This window comes from Triticum aestivum, chromosome 1B, assembly GCF_018294505.1.
Source record: "Triticum aestivum cultivar Chinese Spring chromosome 1B, IWGSC CS RefSeq v2.1, whole genome shotgun sequence".
NCBI classification, from domain to species: domain Eukaryota; kingdom Viridiplantae; phylum Streptophyta; class Magnoliopsida; order Poales; family Poaceae; genus Triticum; species Triticum aestivum.
In genome coordinates this window covers 629,406,297-629,431,084 of record NC_057795.1, presented here as the reverse complement: position 1 = coordinate 629,431,084, position 24,788 = coordinate 629,406,297, and the positions used below count along the sequence as shown (strand labels likewise).

The 24,788-nt window shown below is 47.8% G+C and overlaps 1 protein-coding gene across 1 annotated transcript; it reads left to right on the top strand.

Annotated features, from left to right (window-relative positions):
- The first annotated feature begins 20,075 nt into the window (after window positions 1-20,075).
- On the top strand, window positions 20,076-21,885 carry LOC123097486 (S-type anion channel SLAH3-like). The gene is made up of 2 exons (XM_044519242.1): window positions 20,076-20,795; window positions 21,457-21,885. Exons 1-2 carry the CDS (start codon window positions 20,103-20,105, stop codon window positions 21,883-21,885), a joined length of 1,122 nt encoding a protein of 373 aa, XP_044375177.1. The 5' UTR covers window positions 20,076-20,102.
- The last annotated feature ends 2,903 nt before the right edge of the window (window positions 21,886-24,788 follow it).

Here is a 24,788-nt window from a genome sequence, read left to right as displayed (position 1 = left end):
GAATGAAGATGATCAGTCTAACAGACCACAGAATTCTTCGCACGTGCATGAATGACTTGGGACGATTCCAAAGGAGGTACAACATGCTTTCTCGAATTCACGGCGGCAACTTGCATCAAATGCACATGAGTTAGAGGAAGTCACTTCTTTTCATCCAAACAAATGCTTCACGAACGGGGCATGAAGAAAATGCCTATAAAAGTTTCCAACACTAGGTTGATGTTCAACATGAATCATGGGGGAGACAAAATGCTGCTGATGGGCTCAACAACAACTCATCGGAATTTCCATATCACTGGACTTCCACCATCATGTGAACACGGTGATAGTATTGGTCAGACCAAAAGATGTAATGGTATATGCTCGAGGGATCAACCACGAGTAAGACAACATTACGAGCATCGTTGGTACTGATTTGATTGACGATAGCCCACACTCAAATCAAAGGATTGATAAGACAATAGGTCCAGCAACTGATCACAGGGACCAATCGATGAAGATATCATCTTTCTTCAACACACACTACACAAGAATATCCCTTTGGAACGAACTAAGTTAGGCAAGCTTTTATCTTCCAACTCTCCAAGTTGTTGTTTAGCTTGACCAACTAGCTCAAGGGTATCCCACACAGATTCTTGGAGAAGGGGTGGTTTACAGGAGACCATCTTGATCACGAGATCAACATAGCGGTCAGGCGAAAACCTGGTGATACTCCCGAGAAGATAATCGAAAAATCACGAACCACCGATATGTTACTAAGCTCGAGAACAATCTTGCTTTACAGGGCAAGATGATATGATCAATGGAGCGAGGATTTGGAATAATCCTAACTCATCGATCGAGGAGTGAACCAGGAGAATGGACTAGGTAGCACGATCAACCTTAGGGCGATGATTCAAAAATCAACATGCTAAGAATGAGGTTTATTGTCCATTAACTACCAAGCAACAAGGTTGCTAGGAGTATTGAATTCACACATCACGATTCACTTGTCGGCATTCCGGTTGCGACAACACGGAACCGAGGGGTGAATAATGATGCGAGAAGTATCACTACATCAAGAATTCACAAGAGCCGGTGCAATCCTCATGAAAATCCTGACATAAAGACGGTAATACTTTAGGGTAGAACAGAATCAAAAGCTGGGCTGGCATTTTGATTTGCGGAGCATGACTACCTTGACCCAATCCTAGATATGGATGAGGTACTGGAGTTCATTTCTCCTAGTCATTCTGGAATAGAATGGCTTGATGGACCACAAGAGTAATAGGTATCGATGAACGATTGCACGCATACTCTTGACTATCAATTGATAGACGAGGGTCAGAATGCAACTAAAGAGAACAACTCAAAGGAACATATAATTTTCTGAGTTGTGGATGCATAGATTAGTATGCCGAACCAAGTTCAACATGTTTCTTCCAGATAACCCATGCAGAGAGGTAGGACTGGCAGAGTCACGATTTATGAATGGAGAACTCCTCAAGAGTACTCTAATTGTGATCTTTTGATCCAATAACTTCTGCCTAAACGGTTCATGGTATTTGGAAGAAGGAAATACCACGGACCTCGAGGACTATCGCAAGGTTACTATTATCCTAAAGGAACTAGCAACACTATCAACATGAAGTAGGTAGAGTGAATCTCGGGTTCAAGAACCCAGGAATAGAATACCTACTACTAAGTGGCATCACGAGATGCTTTTGAGAATAATGGCCAGAATCATCACACTGGGACACAAATCATGGCTAAATTACTAGATGATCCCCTAAGACACCTAGGGTCATAATACCAGCTCCAACATATATGTCAAGGTAACAGAGTACCTCAACTCACTGATTAGTGTGGTTAATCTGGCCCAAAGGAACATTGAAACGGGAGGAAGGAATTTGCAAGTGCATCAGATTGTTTAGAAACCTGGGATGGCTCGGACAGCATAACGGCTGTAAATGCTCAAAAAAGATTTGAGACATTCACAAAAATGGTGGCATAACCACGCAGAAGCACAATATCAAGGTTTTCGAGATCAACAATTAACATACGGAAGTAATAGGAACTGAGACGAAGCTTAAGTCCAACAATCTTATAAGTCTACTGATTAGTAACACGTGATCCTGATAGAAAGAAGAGATAGCCTAATTCCTTAACCCCGTAGGAAAGATAAGATGACTCAGATCAGAAGGGCATAAGGTATAAGGAGTAAAAAGAGCCTTACGTTCCATCCCACAATCAATTCCCTTATATAACTAAAGAATTTCTAGACTTAACTTCGACCAGATTGGCTTGGTAATCCTACAGGCAGTCAAGCTCTGATACCAACGCCGTCAGGACCCCGACTCAATGCCACATCGATCTAGCATGTAACACCTCATATCACTTTGTGGCCTCACGCACAGTATTCCCACGGGTGTCGCCTTACCTTTACCCGGGACCGTTTGCGCCTTTTGGCACACGTATATGACAGTGTCGCTAGCATCCATATGATAAGGAGCCCGGGCTGACATGGCTAGTCATAAACCCAAAGTGGCACAAACTTACAGGGACATGCATCCATGACCCAGCATCGAACGTGTCGGTCATCAGCGAGTGAATCCAGGCTGTAGCACTGGGCTAGCAGGACTCCGGTGAACCGGGCTGTAGCGGGCTAACAGGACTACGGTATTCATCGCGTGACATTTCCCCGAAGGGACAGACACAGAAACGAAGAAGGACACATGCCGGCCAGCCTAAGTGTTCCGGAGCAGTAGCAAGCTACCATGGCTCAGTGGAAACACTAGGAGACATTTCCCGGTAAGAGAGGCTACTAAGGATAAACAACTAGATAGCCAGATCCCACACATACCAAGCATTTCAATAACATACACACAATATGCTCGATATGTGCAAACACAACATGGCATCACAACATGACTCTACGACTCAAGTATTTATTCAATAGGCTTCGAGGAGCGAGATATTACAAACATGGGTCTCATGACCCAACAAACAGAGCATACAAATCAAAGCACAAGCGGGAGCTTAACATGTCTGAGTACAGACAATTATAAATGAAAAAGGCTGAGAAGCCTGACTATCTACCAGATCCTGCCGAGGGCACAAGATCGTAGCTGAGGTAACAAGCTAAACGTCGAAGTCCACACGGTACTACTAGCGAGACTGAAGTCTCTCTGCAAAAACATAAATTAAGCAACGTGAGTACAAATGTACCCAGCAAGACTTACATCAGAACTAACTACATATGCATCATTATCAACAAAGGGGATGGTGGGGTTTAACTGCAGCAAGCCAGCTTTGACTCGGTGGCTATCCTGAACTACGACTGCAAGTAACTCTCTTGAGGTGGTGCACACGAGTCCACATATTCATCATATCAATACACCACTATGGATCCGCTCCCGTCTCCCTACGAGAACGCCATCCATAGCACTCACACTTATCTTGCGTATTTTAGAGTATCCACTTTCACTTGTCTATGAACTGTACAAGGGGTCCAAGTTTCCATATCCGAGGAATCCGGCTATTCGAATAGATAATGATAACCCTGCAGGGGTGTACTTCTTCACACACGCTTTCGCCACTTATCGCCCTGTACACATCATGTACCTCGGCAACCTTCAAGCGGAAGCCGGGCGAGGGAGTCGGCCACAACCTGACTAACCGAACAAGTCTCTAGTCCAGGTTTATCGCCTATTCGGGTTCCATCCGCAAGGAGATCCGGCCGGGGTGTCGCTTACGGCCCCAAACGATGTGTGCAGGGTTCCCAAGCCCACCTCGACGGGTGGATCTACGCTTGGTACACCGTGCCACTATGCCTAGTCTGTCCCAAGCCCACCTGTACCGGGTGCCACTTGGTAGACTACTAACACTACCTACAAACACCAGAAACTAGTTGCAACTCCTGGACAGAGATCATGTTGATTAATAAGTCGAGAGGGGTCGAGTTACCGGAACCCAATGTGTGGTAGTAACTGGTCATGGATCACAAACACAGAACTCAGTTCCTGAGGACGGCTGCAATGAGACAACCCACCATGTACTCCTACATGGCCTCTCACCGCTACCTTTACCAAATCGTGTTCACACACTTAGCTCACACACAGTAGGACATGTTCACACACCTCTGATTCATCCCCGATGAATCAGACCTGACTCAACTCTAAGCAGTAGCAGGCATGACAAACAAACATGAATGGGTAGGCACAGCAGGGCTCAAACAACTCCTACTCATGCTAGTGGGTTTCATCTATTTACTATGGAATGACAGGTCATGCAAAGGATAAAGGGGTTCAGCTACCGCAGCAAGTAACAAATATGTCGTTGTTGTCCTAATGCAGTAAAAGAGAGCAGGGGCGAGAGAGTGGGATTTATCGGAATGAACAAGGGGGTTTTGCTTGCCTGGCACTTCTGAAGATAATATAGCTCTTCATCGGTGTCATCGATCACATCGCCGGTACACGTCTACCGAGGGGGAACAACACCGGCAAACACAGAAGAAACACGATCAATGCAATGCACAATATGATGCATGCTATGACATGGCAAAATGAATGTGTTTTGGGCTAATGCATCTAGCAACAAGTTAAATGGGGTTGGTTTGAATACAAGATTCAAATTCAAACCCCATATGTGATTATTTAAATGCCATTCACTTCATTTGTCCTAAACGGTAGTGATAAGTTGTTCTAACATGCATGGAAATGGTACAGATGGATTCCTTGAATTTTTCTGATAATTTTTCATATATAATTTATTTCATTTGGATTACGGTTGAATTTCTATGAATTTTAGAAGTTTAGGGTATTTTCTGCAATTTCCTGAATTAAATTAAATCCAGAAAATGACTTATGGCGTCAGCACCACGTCACTGTGACGTCAGCAGAGTCAACTGGGCGTCCCGGGTCAAACCTGACGTGTGGGGTCCACACGTCAGTGACACAGGAACTAATCCCGGTCAAACCCAGCGCTGACTGGGGTTTGACCAGGGGTGGGGCCCACTGTCAGTGGCTGTAGGTTGATTAACCAGTTGGGTTAGCTCCTAATGACGGAGCCACGTCAGCTCCCGCCAGAGTTTCGCCGGCGACGACCACAGAGCACGGCGGGGGCACGCCGGACTTGCGCTAGGGCATCGGATTCGCGCGCTGAGGGTACCAGGGCATAGCCCTCGCTCTTGCGCATCCAGAGAGCCAGATGGGAGGGGCTGGGGTGGATCATGCTCGCCGGAGTCGAGCTCGTGGCGGCGGCCGGAGCTACGGGTGGTGCGGGGTTGGCGCTGCGGCTTGCAAACGAGCCGGCTGTCACGCTAGTTCTGCTCTACGGAACGTTGCGAGCGCAACGGACACACGCACGGGACCAAAAGGTCACCGAGGCTTCACCGGCGACGAGCGCGGGCGGCGACGGGTTTCGGTCGTTGGCAAGGCGGCAACTACGGCGTGCAAACGAGCGAACAGGAAGGGGGAGAAGGAAGATGAGCTCACAGGGAGTTGGCTGGTGCAGACGACGGGGCCGGGGAAGCGTCGATGGTGGCGAATCAACGATGAAGGTACTCGGCGGCCGGCGAGGGGAAAAACATCGGGGGCGGCGTTCCGGGGCTCTTCTGGTCGCGTGAGACGACGAGGAGGACGGGGGAGGACCGGCGGAGCTCGAGGGCGTGTCGGAGAGGCTTCGGGACGGCTGCGGCCGTGCGAGCGCTGGTCGGCGGCGACGGGCTCCGTTCGGTCGCGGAAGGGAGAGGGAGCAGAGGGGGATAGGTACGGAGGGAAGGAGCGAGGAGAGTGAGAGAGGGAGCCAGGGGCTGCGTGGCGTCGCGGGAGGCGACCAGGGAAGGAGGAGGCAGCCAGGCAGGGAGGAGGTGGCCGGGGCGCGTGGCCGCGCGCGCCGGGCGCGTGCCCGTCCTCCTGGCAGGGAGGAAGACGACACGGGGAGGTGGCGGTGGTGGGCTGGGCCAGGCCTCAGCCACAGTGCCGGGCCAGTTTGGCTACCAGGTGAGCGCCAGGTAGGCTTTTGCTCTTTTTATTTTTTTTCTTCTATTTTGTTTTATTTAATATCTTTTGCCATTGTTTTGAATTTAAACAAATTCAAACAATGCCAAAAACTCCTCTGAATATTTTTATTTTGCTAGATGGACTTTTCCAAAAGCTCATAAAATATTTCAGGGGTATTTGAAATTATATTCTAATTATATGAATATAATTCAAATTCAAATAGCTAATGATTTAAATTCAAAGTCCCAAAAATAAATCCTTAAAAATGTTCAATATTTTGGTTGGGACCAGAACCCTTGCCAAAAATTATCAAACATTTAAGAAGAACATTTTGGAACAATGAATGAGATTTTAGGGTTTTTGCCCTGCTTTTATTTAGGATTTTGAGGCTTCCAATTTTCCTCAGTTCAAGTTTCAAAAATTTAAACATGATGCACAGATGGAAGCAAGCCTAGGTCAGGCCAGAACTAGGGATGTGACAATTTCTATCCGGATATTAGCTTTCTTGCGGTGAAAGATGGGCACCAACTGCCTTATGGGGTGGCCACGAGGGTCAGGGGCACGCCGCCTGCCTCGTGGGCCCCTCGAGCATCGTCTCGCGTTGATTCCACTTCCCAAAATTCACATATATTCGAAAAAATCTCCGTCCATTTTTATTCCGTTTGGACTCCGTTTGATATGGGTTTTCTGCGAAACAAAAAAATACAACAAACAGGAACTGGCACTGGGCACTGGATCAATATGTTAGTCCCAAAAATAGTGTAAAAAGTTGTCAAAAGTATATGAAAGTTGAATAATATTGGCATGGAACAATCAAAAATTATAGATACGATGGAGACATATCATACCGCTGCAGCCTTTTTAAGGACACCAAAACTGACACAACTTTGGGAAACGGACCCCTAATTCTACGAAACCAAGTTTGTTGGAAAGCTAGCGACAAGGGCTAACACAGTCTTGATAGAAATAACAATAAGAAGGAAATTAGAAAAGGCCCATAAGAAAATGGTGAGAACCCTTCCTCGAATAAGACCGGTAAAACCTCCAACACCGAAAACGCAATAGAAGAAGCATGTGAACTCCGTTTCGATGAACTCGAGCTTGTCAAGAAGATGACCATAAGCTCCAAATCTCACAAGGAGAAAACCAAACAAGAACCAAGAAAGATGATGCATGCATGAATTGGTTTGAGCTCTCTACGAACGATACGATCAAGCTACTCACTTGTGAACCCCCTTGATAGTACGGCAATCGATCATATAACCCGGTATCCAAACTACCACCATGAGACCGGTAAAATAGAGAACCTATAAAGGCCATACCTTTTCCTTGCACAAAGTCCACTTGAGCTAGATGTAGACGATCTTTACTTCCTCAAGTTGGACCACCTTTCTTGATTGCGTTGGCTCGGTGAAGACGAGTAGATTGCTCCCCCATACTCCACTATGGGTGAGCCACTCTTCGACACATATTCACAAGTCCATTGTCACCACAATGGACGACAATATTCAAGCACTTGATCTCTTCATGATGCATCACTTGAATGTGCACACTTGAACCTAACCCCAAAAAGGACTCTCACGAGGACCATCGGTTAGTACACAAAGTGCAATTGACAATGCTTAACATACCATGGGATCACTTGATCCCTCTCGGTACATCTTCTACGCTTTGTGTGTTGATCAACTTGATTCACTCTTTGACTTAGTCTCGATCAGCCTCTCACATGACCAATCTTTAAGTAATTCCTTGAATAGCACCTTGGTCATCACAAACTCTCCTTGAAACCAACAAATGGACTCCAAGAAAAGCCTATGAACAAATCCTTCAAATATAACTCAAGGCAACCATTAGTCCATAGATATTGTCATTAATTACCAAAACCAAACATGGGGGCATCGCATGCTCTTTCAGAAGTCAAAAAAACCTTCATGGTATGTGGGGTCTGCCGTGAAGTAGTATGTGTACAGAAGCCGTGCACCAGAAGTCCTATCCGGGAATAACTCGCTGTCCCTTCATGGAGTCCTTGAAGTTCAGCACGTCCTCCTCTGCCTCTCCATCTTCTCTTGGATGCTCATCATCACCATTTCGATATCTCTGTTGTCCGAATCCGACGAGGTGATGAACTCATCGAATATTAATTCTTCAAGGTCCAGGGCCGACCCTATGTTTCGGAAGGCCCTAGGCCGAACTCGACAACATGGGCCCTAAGTCCTAAGATCATATATATGTATGTGTGTGTGTGATATATAAACAAATATATATAACTTAATTGAATATTAGGAGTAAACTTTCAACCGTACATCTTTAGTTTGAGATTTGACTATAATAATACAAAGGATTAGAAATTCATGCATCAAACCCCTAGTTATGTACATTGAAATTTAGGATGGATGAATACGTACTTGCCAAAGATTAAATTAAAAATGCTAAATACTTAAATGCGCAGCTGCGCTAACTAGACGTCGCGAGCGCACACAGTACACAACAAAAAACTCATAGTACAAAAAATAATAATTACCATTCTGTGCCATCATTACACTACCAAAAATGATTCCTCATCCCATCGCTACTTACTTTACTACGTGCATTTATTTGGACTTAATAAAATTTTAAAAAGCCATAACTTTTGATTCAAGTTTCAAAATTAAGATTCGTTTTCACCGTTGGGTTTCTCGTGACGAGTTCTTCCAAAAATAGATCCCATATGGATATGTTTTGAAAAACTTTCTGTTTTGAGAAACTTTTGGTGCTAAAGAGGCAACTTTAGTGCTATCAGAAAGCAACTTCTTCTTAATTAGCCTACTATGATTGCCTATCAACGATAAGTCATTATAAGCTGCCTCTTATGACTATCATATTCACCAAATTCACATATAATTTGTCCTCAAGTGCTTATTAGTGCAGCTGAAATATTTGGAGACGTCGAGCGCACCCTAGCAAGCCATTCGATTTGGCACAAATCACGCGCATGTGCTTTTCTGTCTGGTGTGGCGACCGAAGGTGTGGTGAGGCCCCTTCCAAAAAAAACAGAAAAGAGATAACCACTAGAGTTCGTGGAAGAGCCGCCCCCACCCCACCCCATTTTTATGTCGGGTACCGTTGAAGAGACGAAGGGAGAAAGGGGGAGGGGATTCACTCGCGCCCCACCGTGATTTGTCATTGGAGGGAGGCAGCATGCGACCTTGACGACCACACAAATCACGGTTGGACTTCGAAAAAACTACCACACAACAAAATCAACAAAAACACACAGAAAAAGATACTTGGATCCCTTTTTTATGCACAATACATGAAAGATGACATAGTTGCACACAATTAAACATATAGTTGCCTAAAACCATGTATCCCGTTGCCCAATCGTCATGAACAGAAATTACCAAGACCATGATTTGGCCAATATCTGAAGGTTTTAGATACCTTTCAATTAAGTTTGTGTCACATCAGTGTGTAAGAATTTCTTCTCTTCGGGTGGGATCCAATGGTATGATCGTAAACACTTGGCGAGGGTGGCCGGGTGGAGCTGGTCGTGGGGACATAACTGAAACCATGAAGTTTATTACGGGGTTAAGTTCATCTGTTAGTGTATGTTCGTTATCACTTTTTCAGGTGTCATCATTGCCCACCATCACCTATATAATTGCCTAGAACCATGTATGCAGTTGCCCAATCCTCGTGAACAGAAACATTACCAAGTCCATAATTTGGCTAATATGTAAAGGTTTTAAATACCTTTTAATTAAGATTGTGTCATAGAGATGCATCAAGAATTTCATCTCCTCGGGGTGGGATCCCTTGGTATGATCATAAATACTTGGCGAAATGATTATAGAGAGGGAGCGGTGTGAGCTGGTCATGGGGTCATAACTAAAACAATGAAGTGTTTTTAGGGGATTAAGTATATCTGTCACCCCTTCAAAAATGAACATGTGTATGTTCTTTATCCTTTCTTCAGGTGTCATAATTTCCTACAATCAATGATAAACCATGTATCTAGTTGCCCATAATCAACCATACAGTTGTTTAAAACCATGTATCCAGTTGTCCACAATCAACCATATAGTTGTCTAAAACCATGTATCCAGTTGACCATAATCAACCATACAGTTGTATAAAACCATGTATCCAGTTGCCCACAATCAACCATACAGTTGTCTAAAACCATGTATCCAGTTGCCCACAATCAACCATACAGTTGTCTAAAACCATGTATCCAATTGCCCACAATCAACCATACAATTGTCTAAAATCATGTATCCAGTTGCCCAATCCTCATGAACAGAAACATTACCAAGATCATAATTTGGTTAATACGTAAAGGTTTTAGATACCTTTCAAGTTTGTGTCATAGAGATATGTCAATAATTTATCTCCTCTGGGTGGGATCCCTTGGCATGATCGAAACTACTTGACGGATTCTGCTCCTCTTGTTGTCTGAGGAGATAAGATCCAACTTGATGTCGGAGGGAGCAATGAAAACTAAGGGGCCTTGAGAACGCCCCCTCATAGTTTGGTTTGGAGAATTTTAGACGTACGAACTTGTTCAAACAAATTAGGTGGTCGTCATTGAATGGCTAAAGCGTCTAGAGAGACCGATCCCGACATTTGAGATGATTGGATGTGCTTATGGTAGGCAACTTAGAGGTGAAACTAGTCAATTGGTAGTCATGGTAAGACTAGCCACAATGGGTAGTAACATACATTAGTAACATACACGTATCTCTAGACTATGTTACTACCTTCATAGTGGGTAGTAACGTAAGTGTGGTAACATGCAAAGCTTCATTAATTAGGTTATAGACTCATATTGCATTGGAACATGTGATGTTACAGTAACTAGCTAAGTTACTATAACTATCTCTCTCCTTATTAACTCCCTGCCACATAAGCAAATTTGCTGAGTTGGACTCGATGTTACTGCTGAAGTTACTCCCACTGTGGCTAGTCTAACTAATTTAGAAGGATCTTCCGTTGATATATAGTCATATTAGGGGTAAAAGGAGCTGCTTTCCTATAGAACTGAAGTTGCCTCTATAGGACACAAAGTTGCTCGGAAAAAAAGTTTGTTGAACCCTACTCTTATGGGATCTACTTTTGAAGAACTCATCGAGCGAAACCCAAGGATGAAAACGGATTTGAATTTTGACATTCTAATCAAAAGTTACAAGTCTTTTAAGTTTCTAACTCCTAATAAATGCAGGTGGGATATTTATGCGCGCGTATAAGGAGAATGCGTTCGGAATAGCGAACGGGCGGCGCGGCGCTGGCTAGCCGCGTCATTACACGAGACCCCTAATCATGTGCACTCAAAAGTCTGAATTAAGGATAGGATCATGGATGAATACATACTTATGATTTTATGAAAGACTGGATGAACTCGCTGAGTAACTATCGCGGTCTCGCCGGATCCGGATGGCCGGATCGCCGGCACGGTGAATAGAAGGCCGTCGGCCTGCCGCTGCGCGCTGCGGCGACAAAGAACTTTTTAGAACGAAGACGCTAGAGGCGTCCGCTTTAAATTAATAAAGCCCACAACTTAGGCAGTGTTTACAAGACTAGAGACTGAACGGAACGAGCGCGGAGGCTCAGGTCACACATGCGCGAAGGCACAGGAGTTTAGCGGTAGGCCATAGGCCACAGGCAGTCCATAGTGAGTCTATTACATGCCAAAGGCCAAGAGCATAGAGCACGCATGCTCGCTCGCGAGACAAAAGAACCACTTCACGACGAAGGAGTGGCGGTTGGCTCCCTAGCCAAAAGGTAGACTTGGCGAAGACGGTCTTGAGCTTGCTTCATTCTCTCAGCATCCTTACACCTCGCCAACGGACTCCACTGCTGCAGAAGAATGTTGCATTTGTAAAGAATATTAGCAGGGTGTGAAGGGAAAATTCCCTCGATTGCTAGTTCGTTCCTGGTGAGCCATAAAGCCCATGCCAAGGCGCCTAGGCAGCTCCAAAGCACGCGCTTGCTGCCGCTAGTTATCGATGCAACTATGACCGCTAGGTCTCCAGCCGAGTGCGGGTCCCACGTGGTGTTGGTGGCCTCACGGACTGCACTCCATGCAAAACGCGCTAGAGGGCAGCGGAAGAACACATGATTCGCATCCTCCATGGTGTTGCAAATTGCGCATAATCCGGAAGACGGGCCGTTGCGTTTGGCAACATTAGCCGAAGTGGGGAGTCAATTGCGGAAGAGTTGCCAAAAGAACACCTTGATCTTAAGCGGCATACGCGCATTCCACATGCCCGACGGCATCGGGAAGGCTGGACCCTGGCCCTGTCACAGCCTGCGGTATAGAGACTTGACCATGAACTTGCCGGACGAGGATAGAGCCCAGGTGACTGTGTCGGTGGAAGTGGACAGTGTCACCGGTTGAATGAGAGCAAACAAATCCTCAAAGTGAGCTTGTTCAGGACCCGTTAGCTCTCGACGGAAATGGATCGCCGGGGGGCTAGAGGCAAGTGCCGTTGCTATCGTCTGCTCCAGGTTGACAGCCAGGACATACAAGTCCTGAAATTGTTCCCAAAGTGGCCTCCCTCCTACCCACAGATCGAGCCAGAAGCGGGCCGAGCGGCCGTTGCAAATGGCGAATTTGGCGCCAAGTGCAAAATTTGGGCGAGCCGCCTGAAGATCATTCCAGAAGGGAGAGCCCCGTGCCCTGCCTTCAAAGAAGTTCCCGTTCGGGAAATATTTAACGCGTAGCAGATCAGCCCACAGGCCCGTCGCCCCCTGCGACAGTTTCCAAATTCACTTGCACATAAGAGCAATGTTTAGGATCCAAGTGTTTGTGATCCCTAGCCCCCCGAGGTCCTTGGGACGACATACCGCATCCTATCTGACCATGTGGTACTTGCGTTTTGATCCCGTCCCTTCCCAAAAGAATCGGGACCTGGGTGTGTCCATCTTGACATGAACGCCTTCTGCCAGTAGGAACAACCCCATCGCGAACTGCGGCAACGAGGATAGGCTCGCATTCATAAGTATTAGTCTAGCTGCGGAGGACAGGAACTTCCCCCTCCACGGGTACACCCGCCCGCCGACCTTGGTCCAAAGCGGAGCCCATCCATCTATCGAGATACGTTTGGCATCCAACGGAAGGCCCAGGTAGGAAAACGGGAGTTTGCCTAGTTTGCAGTTGAGCTGGTCCGCGATACGCCTGCTCTCGGACGGATCGAGCCCCATGGGCATCACTTCACATTTGTGAAAGTTGATCTTGAGCCCCGACATGAGTTCGAAGCTGATCAACAGCGCTTTGATCGTGGCCACGCTGTGTAGGTCTGGTTGGAACAACAGAAGCGTGTCGTCTGCATATTGTAAGTGCGAAATCCCCCCTGGGATGAGGTGCCCCAACACCCCTTTGATATGGCCTGCCTCCGTTGCTTTACGTAGCAAGGCCACAAGCGCATCAACCACGAAGTTGAACAAGAGCGGTGACATGGGATCACCCTGGCGTAAGCTACGCTTATTCCTGAAGAAGTGCCCTACTTCTCCGTTCATAGAGACCGCAGTTTGGCCCCCAGAGACCAACTGCATGACTCTGTGAACCCACGTCGACGAGAAGCCTCGGCTAGTGAGGATTTGTCTAAGGAAAGCCCAGTTGACGCGGTCGTAAGCCTTTTCGAAGTCGAGTTTGAGTAAAATCGCCGGTTCGTGCATGCGTCTAAGTTCATGAAGTGTCTCTTGCAGCACTAATGGTCCCTCCAAAATGTTTCTACCACGGATGAAAGCAGATTGGGGTCGGCTGATGGTGCGATGGGCGATCGGAGTAAGCCTAGTGGCACACCCTTTGGCGCAGATTTTGAAAGGCACATTAATGAGCGCAGTTGGCCTGTATTGACGGATGTTATCCGCACCAGGCACTTTCGGGATTAACGAGAGCACTCCGTAGTTTAACCTAGCTATATCCACGAAACCACGCATGAAGCCATTGCACACCGCGAAGATGGGGTCGTGCAATAGTGGCCAAAAGTGTTTGAACATCGCCACCGGCCACCCGTCGGGCCCCGGGGCCATGTCTGTTTTCATGCTTTGGATTGCATCATCTATTTCATTGGGAAGAAACGCGAGCCCCAGCTCTTCGTTCTCCGACTCTAAGACTTTTTGTACTGGAAGCCAAACGTCCTCACGCAGCCGCGCGCGTTGTGGCTCGTCAGTCCCCATCAAGCTGATGTAAAAGTCGTAGATGTGTTTGCTGATCTCCGATTGCTGGAGAAGGAGCCCCTGCTCCGTCTGCAGTCTAAGGATTAGGCATTTTCTGCGGTGACCATTCACATACGCGTGAAAATAGCCAGTATGCGCATCGCCCTTGAGCGTCCACTTGAGGCCTCCCCTACGCCTCCAATATTCCTCCTCTGATCGAAGCAACGCTTCGACTTGCCCTTCTAAGGCATATCGGTGCGCCCATTCTTGCTCCAAGAAAGGGCGCGAGTCTGCTTGGGTATCGAGGATTGCAATCTCATCGAGAAGTCGCGCCCTCAATACTTTGTCATCACGCCCCTGATTCGCACCCCATCCCTTGAGGCTTGCGCGAAGGCGTCCCCCGACCGCGGTCCAAAACTCCATTGGGCCGCGCTGCTGACCCGTGGCTTGAACACACCTCAGCCATCTTTCCCTAAAGATAGTGTCAAAGTCAGGGACCTCGAACCACGCCGTTTCGAAGAAGAAACGTGGGCTGCGACGGATCCTATCTTCCCCTGAAGATAAGATAAGAGGAGCATGATCCGAGCCGATCCTTGTTTCTGCCAGGAGCGAACTTAGTGGATACACCACTTCCCATTCCGGAGACATGAAAACGCGATCTAAAACGGATCAAACCGGGGCTAGTTGCTTGTTGGTCCAAGTGTACCTTGCCCCAGTCCTTGTCACTTCCCTAAGTGACATCGACGCAATTGCGTTATTAAAACTGGCCACCCTTGGCCAGTTGATATTATCATTGTTTTTGTCCGCGCCCGAACGGATGAGGTCGAAGTCGCCACCCACCAGAAGAGGGGGGTTGCGGCTACTGCCAACACCTTGGCTTCGAGTTCTCCCAGAAACTCAGCCGAGCGTGAGTGATCTGCTGGTCCGTAGACTTGCACGATCACGAGCTCGCGAAGCGAGGCTCTCACGCGTATATTGGCAGCGATGAAAAAGGTGCCGACCTCCCAGGACAACACCTCATAAATGCCACTACAGAAGCCAAGCAGCATACCACCCGAATGGCCGTTTGCCGGACTGTGGTGCCACATAAAACGCTCAAGGGGATCTATGGCTAAGATATCTTGGTGGCGAAATTCAGATTTAATGGTTTCCTGGAGCCCTACGATATCTATCCCTTCTTTTCTGATGTAATCTCTAAGTTGGGTGCGCCTCCCCGAGTGGCCGAAGCCACGGATGTTCCAAAAAAGCACCCGCATCTAGATGACGCGGTTTCGCAGGCGCACACCCCTGGAGGTGATCGCCTTGGCCATGCGCCTCACCTTGCTGCAGCGAGGCGAGGGGGGAGCGGCAACCCCTGTTGCTGTCTCCCCTTCGGGCCGGAGCATTAGCGACATCGAGGGCTCATCCTCGACAGCCAAACGCTCCGCGTGTTGAGCAGCCGCCGCTGCGAGTGCCGCATGTGCCATCTCCTTTGCGCGCACCAGCGAGATGAGCTCGCAAACCCCGCCCTCCCCCATCGGTGCAACCCCACTCTCGGTCAACACCTCGCCCAGATAATCGTCCGAAAAAGAGTCCAGGATCGCAAAACGGGGCAGTGGATTACCTAAGGTTTCCAGATTCTTCTGTGCTTGGAGGAGTTAGGCGCGTTGGAGCGAAGGCATGTTCCCTTTGGCGCCCTTGGCCCGTGCACTGACACGCACATGAGCCACCTGCCCATCCACGACGGCCTTGGAACGCTTGGCCTTCGGGAAAGGCACCATCTTGGACGCCTCCAGCGCGATCGGGGCCGAGCTGGGCACCGCCAATGCCATCACCGCCTGACGAGGCGTCTCCGGCGCGCCCTGGAGCTCCACTGCACGCCCGGCCTCCGCGTTGACCTTGCGCACGGCCACCTTCTTGAGCTGCTGCACCGCGCCGAGCTTGTTGGAGTTGCGGCCTCCTTGAGACGAAGAGCGCGAGGCGAGAGGCAGCGAGTCCACGGACACCGCGATAGGAGTGCTTGCCTCTCCCAGCGGCTCCTCCAACTGGCCCGCACCGGCCTCCGCCACCGACCACACCGGGGGGTGGGGACGTGACCGAGCCCAGGTTTGAGCCATACTGGTTCGGGATGGAAAGCTCCAGCTCCATGGACCTCCCCGCCAGAGGCAGCTCCAACGAAGGAAGCGACGCCCGATTCACCGCCCCGCCCTTGTCATTGATGCCCAACTTCTCCCATGCCGCCGTGCCAATGGAATCATCCCCCATGCTAGCATCAGCCTCCTTGTCTTCTTCCCTGGTGCCGTCACGCCCCGCCCCGTCCGGACCCTTGCCGTGGTTAGGTGAAGGAGGATTTGGGACAGGCAAGGCGGGCGCCGTGAGTTGCTCCGGGGGGAGCTCGGGCTCGATGCTGATGTTGAGGCCCTCGCCGTTGAACCAGATCTGGACCAGTCCGCGCAGCTTGCGGGGGCTGCGGCAGGCGAAACGCATGCGAACAGGCCCCGGGCGAATGAGAGACTCCTCGTCTATCAGCAGGGGACGGCCGAGCATGGTGGTGGCCGCCATGAGCAGGTCGGAGCGCCTCTGCTTGGGTGGGACTCCTCCCAGTTTGACCCACACCTCTGGCATCGCCAATCCTTTGGGCGCATCGAAGACCGCATCACGAATATCCACCAACTAGAATCTGAATCCCGAGCGGCCGAGGTGGGCAGGCGGCGGCCGGCGAGGCGCCGAGCCACGTTTCACGAAGACTGAAGTCGAACTGAAAAGCAAGCAAACTAGCGAAACCATCGCGTGTGGCCTTGACTGGGTCTGGCACGCTTCAGCCTTCACGTAGCTATCTGGCAAGCCAATTGGGCCTAGCCCATTGCGTTTTTTGCTCTCTTAAGTTTTTTCCTACTTAATATTTTTGTTGGGCTGACCTACAGTATACCAGATCATGGGCCTACTGCAGGCCTGGGCCCTGGGCTGTCGCCCCTCTGGCCATACATGGCCGGCCCTCTCAAGGTTGGGGTTCCCATGGCCATCATTCACGGCGAATCCATTGGTGACCAACAAGTAGAGACCAAAAGAATAAAAGAAATGTCTTGGACATTTCTTCGAACACCTAGAGCGCGAGGTGTATATAGGGGGGAGTCAGATGTACCGGGGCGGCATCTGGTGGCGGCGACCTTCACCGGTTGCGAGACGGTCAGGGATGGTGTGGGTAGGGGCTTCCGGTGGTGAAGCCCTGGGTTGGGGACGATGGCGATGCAAAGATGGCGGCGGAACTCGGGTGGCCGTTGTGCGGACGAGGAAGAAAAGAGAAGAGTAGAGGGCTGGTCCGCCAAGAGGGGTGGGGGCGGAGATATGCTAATTGGCGCGGGCCCCTGTGGTTAGTCCTACGTGGCCGGGGCCTCCGAGTGCATCCGGGCGTCCTATCATGGGTCGGGTATGGGGATTGCCGGTCAGTCCAGGCGTTTGGGGCGGATTTGCAAGGTCTCGTTGGGTGTGGTTTTCGCGTCCGATCAGTGACCCAGCAGGCCGCCCGCGTTTCGTGCTGGTATGGGAGTCCGTTTGTAGATGCTCTTAGTGGCCGGAAAATCAGTTAATGCTTCGAAAATAGCAAACCAACTCAAAAAAATGGCTAAATCCGAACATTTAGCTTGAGTGATGTTTATTAATCATGAGAAAAGTTTGAGGTTGAAATATAACCCTACAGGTGTCAATATATAACCCTATTAATAAAAATTGGAAAGACATTATAGGGGTGGGCCCTAGTAGATGCCGGCCACTCGTATGAGGTGAGCACGGAAAGAAAACTTGTGAAAAGCCATCCATGGAAAGAAACGCAAGCAAGTCTAGTTTTAAATTGGGCTTGTACGCACGCTCGGCCTGCATGGTTTCTTTCCATTTTCACCTCTTTTCCCTCCCCCTCCCACCAAATAAATAGTCACCACGCTCCATTTTTTTGATCTGCAGAAATCGTCCGGTCATCACCTCTGCCCTCCCGAAGGACCTCCAACACCAGCCAGGTACATCAGCATGGATCCATGGAGTTTACGTACATTCTCTTCGCATTTTATCTTCCTAGATCTACTGAACCTTATGTTTGTGTTTGGCTGCTGTGTGCTGGGCATACAATTCAGAGACCAAAGTACTGTGCTGCTGTGTGCTGCTACTTATATACACGTCCTTACGTACTTCTATCTTTGATATCTTTGTACATGTGCGGATAGAAGTGGCCACGCCCAGGATTAACATGCATATATGTGCCCATCACCGAATGACTTAAGTAGTGGATATCTTTTGCCACGGAATCGCCTTCTAATCGATCGGACGGCCTAGTGAGCAAAGCATATTTTGAACCAAAACTATGAAATCTGATCTTTACTTTGGAGTATGGATATTTTTTATTACCATCTTTGAGACTTACACAAAATGCAGTGCCAGCGTTTTTTATTTGCTATACATATATTCATTCATTTGTTTGTTTGTTTTTCGATTTTTCTGATTTGCTTAATGTGCCTTTTCTCTTCTATCTTGTTTCGACCCTTTTCCTACCAGGATTACAAGAGTTTTTAGCCATCATGGCTTCTTCCGGATCCAATGAGACGAGAGGTGATGATCGCAAGTGGGATGAAGAAGTGTGGAAAATGGAGACCAATGGCAAAGATGGAACTCACAGAAACTCGGTAGTCTTCGCTGAAGAATCAGAAGCTCAAGTATCTCAACCTCCGTCAACCACGGTCACTGGAATTTCTGCCATCCCAACCTCTTGGAGAGTCAAATCATCAAGCTATCGGCTGACACCCAAATCATCAGCAAGGCTGTATAGAAACCCTTACTACAACTTAATTCACAATTTTGGAGTAGAGAACACTTCTCGTTTGGATATTCCTGGACCTTGGGATCGCCATATACCCAAGAGGGGCAATAACGAGGAGAACAACAGTTGGGGAACTACCAACAATCAAATTATGTAGGGCGTCCTTGACACCTATGTGCTGTTGCATCTAATCCAGGAGAGCTATATATTTATGTATCTCTTGAGATCTATTTTACATGCAAAGCGTGCTATTTTCTCCTTCAAAGAAATATTTTCAATGTATCTATTGGTGTGAGGCTATATGATAAAGAGATTACATTTTTTTTCTTTTACTTTTCTTTTCCTTATTATATATTCTAACACAATAATTCAGATCTTATTGATAAAAAGAATTGGTCATCTGCACAATTCACGAAGGTTAGTAGAACGAAGAGAAACAATCACATGCAAATATACTATTTCAAACATCTTTTATGATTGTGAACTCACTTTGCATATTGCAAAATTTGAACAACTTGGTTTGGCTAGACACTGAAAACGACTTAATGAATTGCATGGTTGTGTATCTTTCTAATTTATTTATCATCAATCATCCGCGGTCACCAGGGACGCGTGTCCAATCATGTGCCTAGTTCTAGCAGTTTGCCTAGTGTTGCACTCGGCAAACGGATCGTTCTTCCAGAATTTCTTGGCTTTGCTGAGTTTTTTTTCCTTAAGGCCTCCTTTGGTTTGAAGGAATTTTGTAGGAATTTCATAGGATAGGATTTTTATAGGAAAAATTCCTTTAGAGCCCTTTGGTTTGTAGGAATGAAATCCTATGCCTATGGAGGAATTCTTCCTATCCTCCACATTTCATAGGAAAATAAACATTAGCCTAGACTCAATGGAAAAAAATACTATGATGTGAATCAAAGGACATCTCTTTTCCTATTCCTACTCATAGGATTTGAGATGCATGTCATCTCATTTCCTATGACTTTTCTATTTCTATGATTTTCCTACCCTATGAACCAAAGGAGGCCTAAACCTACTCGGCCTTATCCAGTTTTTCGAGTGGGCGATAAAATGCACTTTAAAAACTAGCGGGCACTGTTCAAAGTTTCAGATTCTAGTAGTGACGAATAATTTATCCAAGTCTGCAAGATCCACAAAATGTTGTTTGTTTATTCCTGCTGCGGTTCCCGATCAGCGCCTTCGGGATGGTCCTGGGCGTGAGCAGTCAGGGGATCCTATGGAAGATGCTGGCGTGGGCGCCGCCGTCGGCCTTCCTCCACGTCAGCCTCCTGCTGCCCCACGTGCTCTGGTACATCTCGCTGGCGCTCATGGCCCTCGTCTCCTCCATCTACCTCCTCAAGCTCGTCTTCTACTTCGAGGCCGTCCGCCGCGAGTTCCACCACCCCATCCGCGCCAACTTCTTCTTCGCACCCTGGATCGCATGCCTCTTCCTCATGCAGGGCACGCCGCGCGACATGGCCAAGATCCACCCCGCCGCATGGTACGCTCTCATGGCGCCCATCTTCTGCCTCCAGCTCAAGATCTACAGCCAATGGATGTCCGGCGGCCAGCGCCGGCTCTCCAAGGTGGCTAACCCGTCCAACCACCTCTCCATCGCCGGCAACTTTGTCGGCACGCTGCTGGGCGCCAAGATGGGCCTCCGCGAGGGCCCCGTCTTCTTCTTTGCCGTCGGGCTCGCGCACTACAGTGTCCTATTCGTCACGCTCTACCAACGGCTCCCCACCAACATCACGCTCCCCAAGGAGCTCTACCCCGTCTTCTTCCTCTTCGTCGCCGCGCCTAGCGTCGCCTCCATGGCTTGGGCCCAAATAAATGGCGAGTTCGACAACGGCGCACAGGTCACCTTCTTCATCGCACTCTTCCTCTACATGCCACTGGTACGTAACCAACATTAATAACGTTTTGAATATCGTACATTGGATTTGTATCAGTTTGAATTGAACATATTTTGTATGTCAGATATCAGGTGATATATCAGAAAAAATATATCTAGATATATATTCTAGTTTAGAAATATCTTTTGAACAAAAATATATAGTGTGTCAATGCTCTAGCATAACAAATTTTGATTCCTATAATAATTTATAAATTTCTGAATTAAGAAACTATCGAAAACAAATTAGCAAAATCATCTCTCTAAGATTAAAAACAATGGGTTATATATGTGTTTTCACAAAATGAAAATGCATGACTTTTATAATACATTAAAGTCGTAAATTCATAATATTTTTTCAGTGTTTTTTGATACATAATTGTGTTCATCGATGTATATGTATATATTGATGGGCATATCGGGTTAGATATCGGCCGTATCAGTTGATATTTCGATCCTTCTCAGGTGATACATATGATTTATAGTGGTAGACCCTAAAACTCATATATCACCATTTATATCGATCATATATCGGCCTAGATTTAAAAGCTTGACCAGCATACTCTACTTTTTGTGTCCGTTTGCGTGCGTACAGCTGATATATACAGTCGTACATACTAGTGATTTGTAATGTTCTTATTATTTGTCTTTGGGATGATGATCAGGCCGTGCGAATCAACTTCTTTAGAGGATTTCGGTTCTCGCTGGCGTGGTGGGCATACACGTTCCCGATGACCGGTGTGTCAATCGCGACCATAACATACGCCACGGAGGTGAACAACGTGCTCACGCGGACTCTCTCGATCGGCCTCTCGGGCGTTGCCACCGTCACGGTAGCCGGCCTGCTGGTGACCACCATGCTCCACGCCTTCGTGCTCAGGGACCTCTTCCCCAACGACGTCTCCATCGCCATCACCCAAAGGAAGCCCAAGTTCAGCAAGATGCTCGCGCACCTCCGCTCCTCCAGCTCCGATATGAAGGAGCTCGTGCTCTCCGTGTCCAAGTCGCCCAACTCTGACTCCCATGAGTCGGCCGCGGGGGATCGATCGAGGGAGACTCATCTGTCCGTCCACAAAGGCAATGCAGAGCCGTAGACGTGCCTAGCTGTGCTGTGTACATAGTTCTTCTTCTCAATCTCTTGGACTAGTAGATGGTTGTGGAAGCATGCAGCTGGGTTGCTGTGGCTGCACGTACAGTAAAGGGCATGCATGGATATATCCTTGGAGCAATTTTTGTGGTGATGAGGGTATAATGTGATTATTTGACCCACGTAGGTCGATCTGTCTGTGTATGACTCTACGGATATGTAATAAGAATAAACAAACAACATTTTGTGGACATTGCAGATTTGGTAAATTATTCATCAGTACTGGAATCTGAAACTTTGACCAGAGCCCACTTGTTTGTCAAGTGCATTTTATCACGCACTCGGACAGGTAGGAAAAGCCGGGTAGATTTAAGGGAAAAAAACTCGGCAAAGCCAAGAACATGGCAAAAAAAGAGCCGTTTGCCGAGTGCAACACTAGAACTCGGCAAATGATTGGACACGTGTCCACGATGATCACGGTTGGCGTCATTGCAATCTTTGCCGAGTTCTTTTAACACAAATTTATCTTTTATCTTTTATTTTTTATTTTCCTATTTGCTGGATTGGGCGCTGGGCCAAAGTCTATATTATTTTCATATTTCATTTTTCTGGTTTGTATTTTGTTAGAGTTAATCACTAGTAACAGAATTGACCCAAAATTAAGAAAAAGCTCAATTTATACCCTCATTTATCATCTTTGTGCCACAGTTCCCCTTATGACAGAATTGACTCTCAATTTAATTTGCTTCCCAATTTTCTGTTGACTAGGCTCGGCCACTTCATCACCAACCTGTGTTCCCGACCTTGAAGGCGATCGGATTTATCACCCGCCCATGATTCGCCCCATCCGCGCCGCGTGACCGAGCTGGCCAGTCTCTTGTGCGTTCCTCTGCCTGTCCCGTGAAGATCATCCCCAACTCCAGCGTGCCACTCCACTGATCGAGCAATGGGCCGATGTCGCGTCGCCCCGTCGGGCCGTGGTGCCGTCGTTCTACGGTTCTCCTCGCGGCTGCACCGACCTGCTTGTCGTTGCCATGTCACCCTTCAGGTCGTAGCAACATCGTGCGCGGTCCCCGCCGCTGCCCTGAGGCCGTCGCTGCGGTTGCACCGACTAGAAAAAAGAATGATTCACAATAGAAAATGGTTATCTCCGACTAGAAAAAAGAATGATTCACAATACAAAATGTAAAACAACAACATGAGGTTGGTATGGTGCTGAGCGAGAGTGCACCATGAGAGTAACACTTGTGCAAATTGGTGAAGACCAGGCAATTTGGGTTGTGGCCTTAGGTCTTGATCCAAAAGCCCACTCATTCGTATTTACAAATGCTGAAAATAATCTGGTATGGAAAGAACACAATAACAAGTAAGTTAAGTAGGAAACCAAAACCAGGTACATGTCTCGAAAGTGCACCCCGTTTTGCATAAACCACACACGAGTACATATAGTACAATCACACGAGTCAACAATATTGATCATGCATGCTCTTCCCTTCCATTAGTAGAGGATCGGTGGTGTTGTAGTTGCAAAATTGTGCGACCCATTTAAAAATCGTGTCATGTATGGTTTCACAACAGAAATAAATTTGCCGTCTACTTCAAACAGATGGCAAAGACTTGAAAACAGACGGCAAAGAATTTCCCATCAGCTTGCTAAAGTCGGCAAAGCATAAATCGGCAAAGAGGTACTCCCTCCGTTCCGAAATAGATGACCCAACTTTGTACTAACGTTAGCATAAAGTTGGATTATCTATTTTAAAACGGAGGGAGTAGTTTGCTGTCAGCTTTTTATTAGGCAGACGACAAAGTCTTTGTCGTCAGCCAAACCTCTTTACCGTCTCTGATTACTCGACTGACGACAAAGAAAAGCATCTTCACGGAATGCCCATTTAACGACAGCTCTTTGCCTACTGCTTTTTTAGGCAGAAGACGACAAAGACAATGATAAATATAAAAAACACAGATGATGACGTGTGTGCTAAGCGGTCAACTTGCGCTGCCGGCGTCCGATGTGGTCAACGCATGCGACGGCCAGCACCAAGGCTCCGCCGCTGCTGCTGCTCCATGGCCCTTGGAGCTCTGTTGCCGATGCTGCTTGCCCTTGAAGCTCCGCCGCGTGCACCCGGCGACCAGCAACCTTTGGAGCTCCACCACCGCTGATGCTTATTGCCGACCACGGTTGCGTGCTCAACTCCGTGCCACGGGGAGGCCCGTGCTGCCGCCTCCCTTCTTAGCCTCGCGCCTTGGGGAGGCCTCCCACGCACCGTGCTCGGTGACTAGCTGCTCCAGTCGAAGCTCGGGCCTCCATGGGGTCCTGGCGCAGGCACTACTAGTCATTCTCCTGATTCATGGGTTGCTAGTCTAGTCGACCACCCACTCCGATTGTTGTTCTCAACTACAAACAACTACTTGTCCTAGTTCAGGCTGAATACTACAATTGTTGCTATTCTATGGTTTCAGTCAGGCTGACAAACTATATGCAGATTGGCACATGCTTCTGCAAAATAGCAGAAGACATCACAGCTCACGCCTGCTCGCTGCAATACCTACCATGATTAATTATTGTTGTTTATGAAGGCTTGAATACAGTCAACTGGAACAACCATTCACACTCACACAAGGCAGGAATACAGTCAACTGAATTCAGTGACCAGGTTGTCCGTCCGGGCGTTTGAGGCGGGTTTGAGGCGTCTGGCACAAACTTGCCCACAGAGAGCATCAATTGTTGCAACGTTTTTTTGGCATCTTAAAGCATCTCTAACTGAATTCTCAAAAATGCTTAACCCTTCAAAGGATTTCATTTTGATGAGTTAAGTCGTTGCTAACCAAGCCCTCAAATGGTTGACTTCAGAGCCTCAAAAGTTTCCCAATTAGCATAAATTTGAGTGCCTCCAAGTTTTTGCTGAAGAT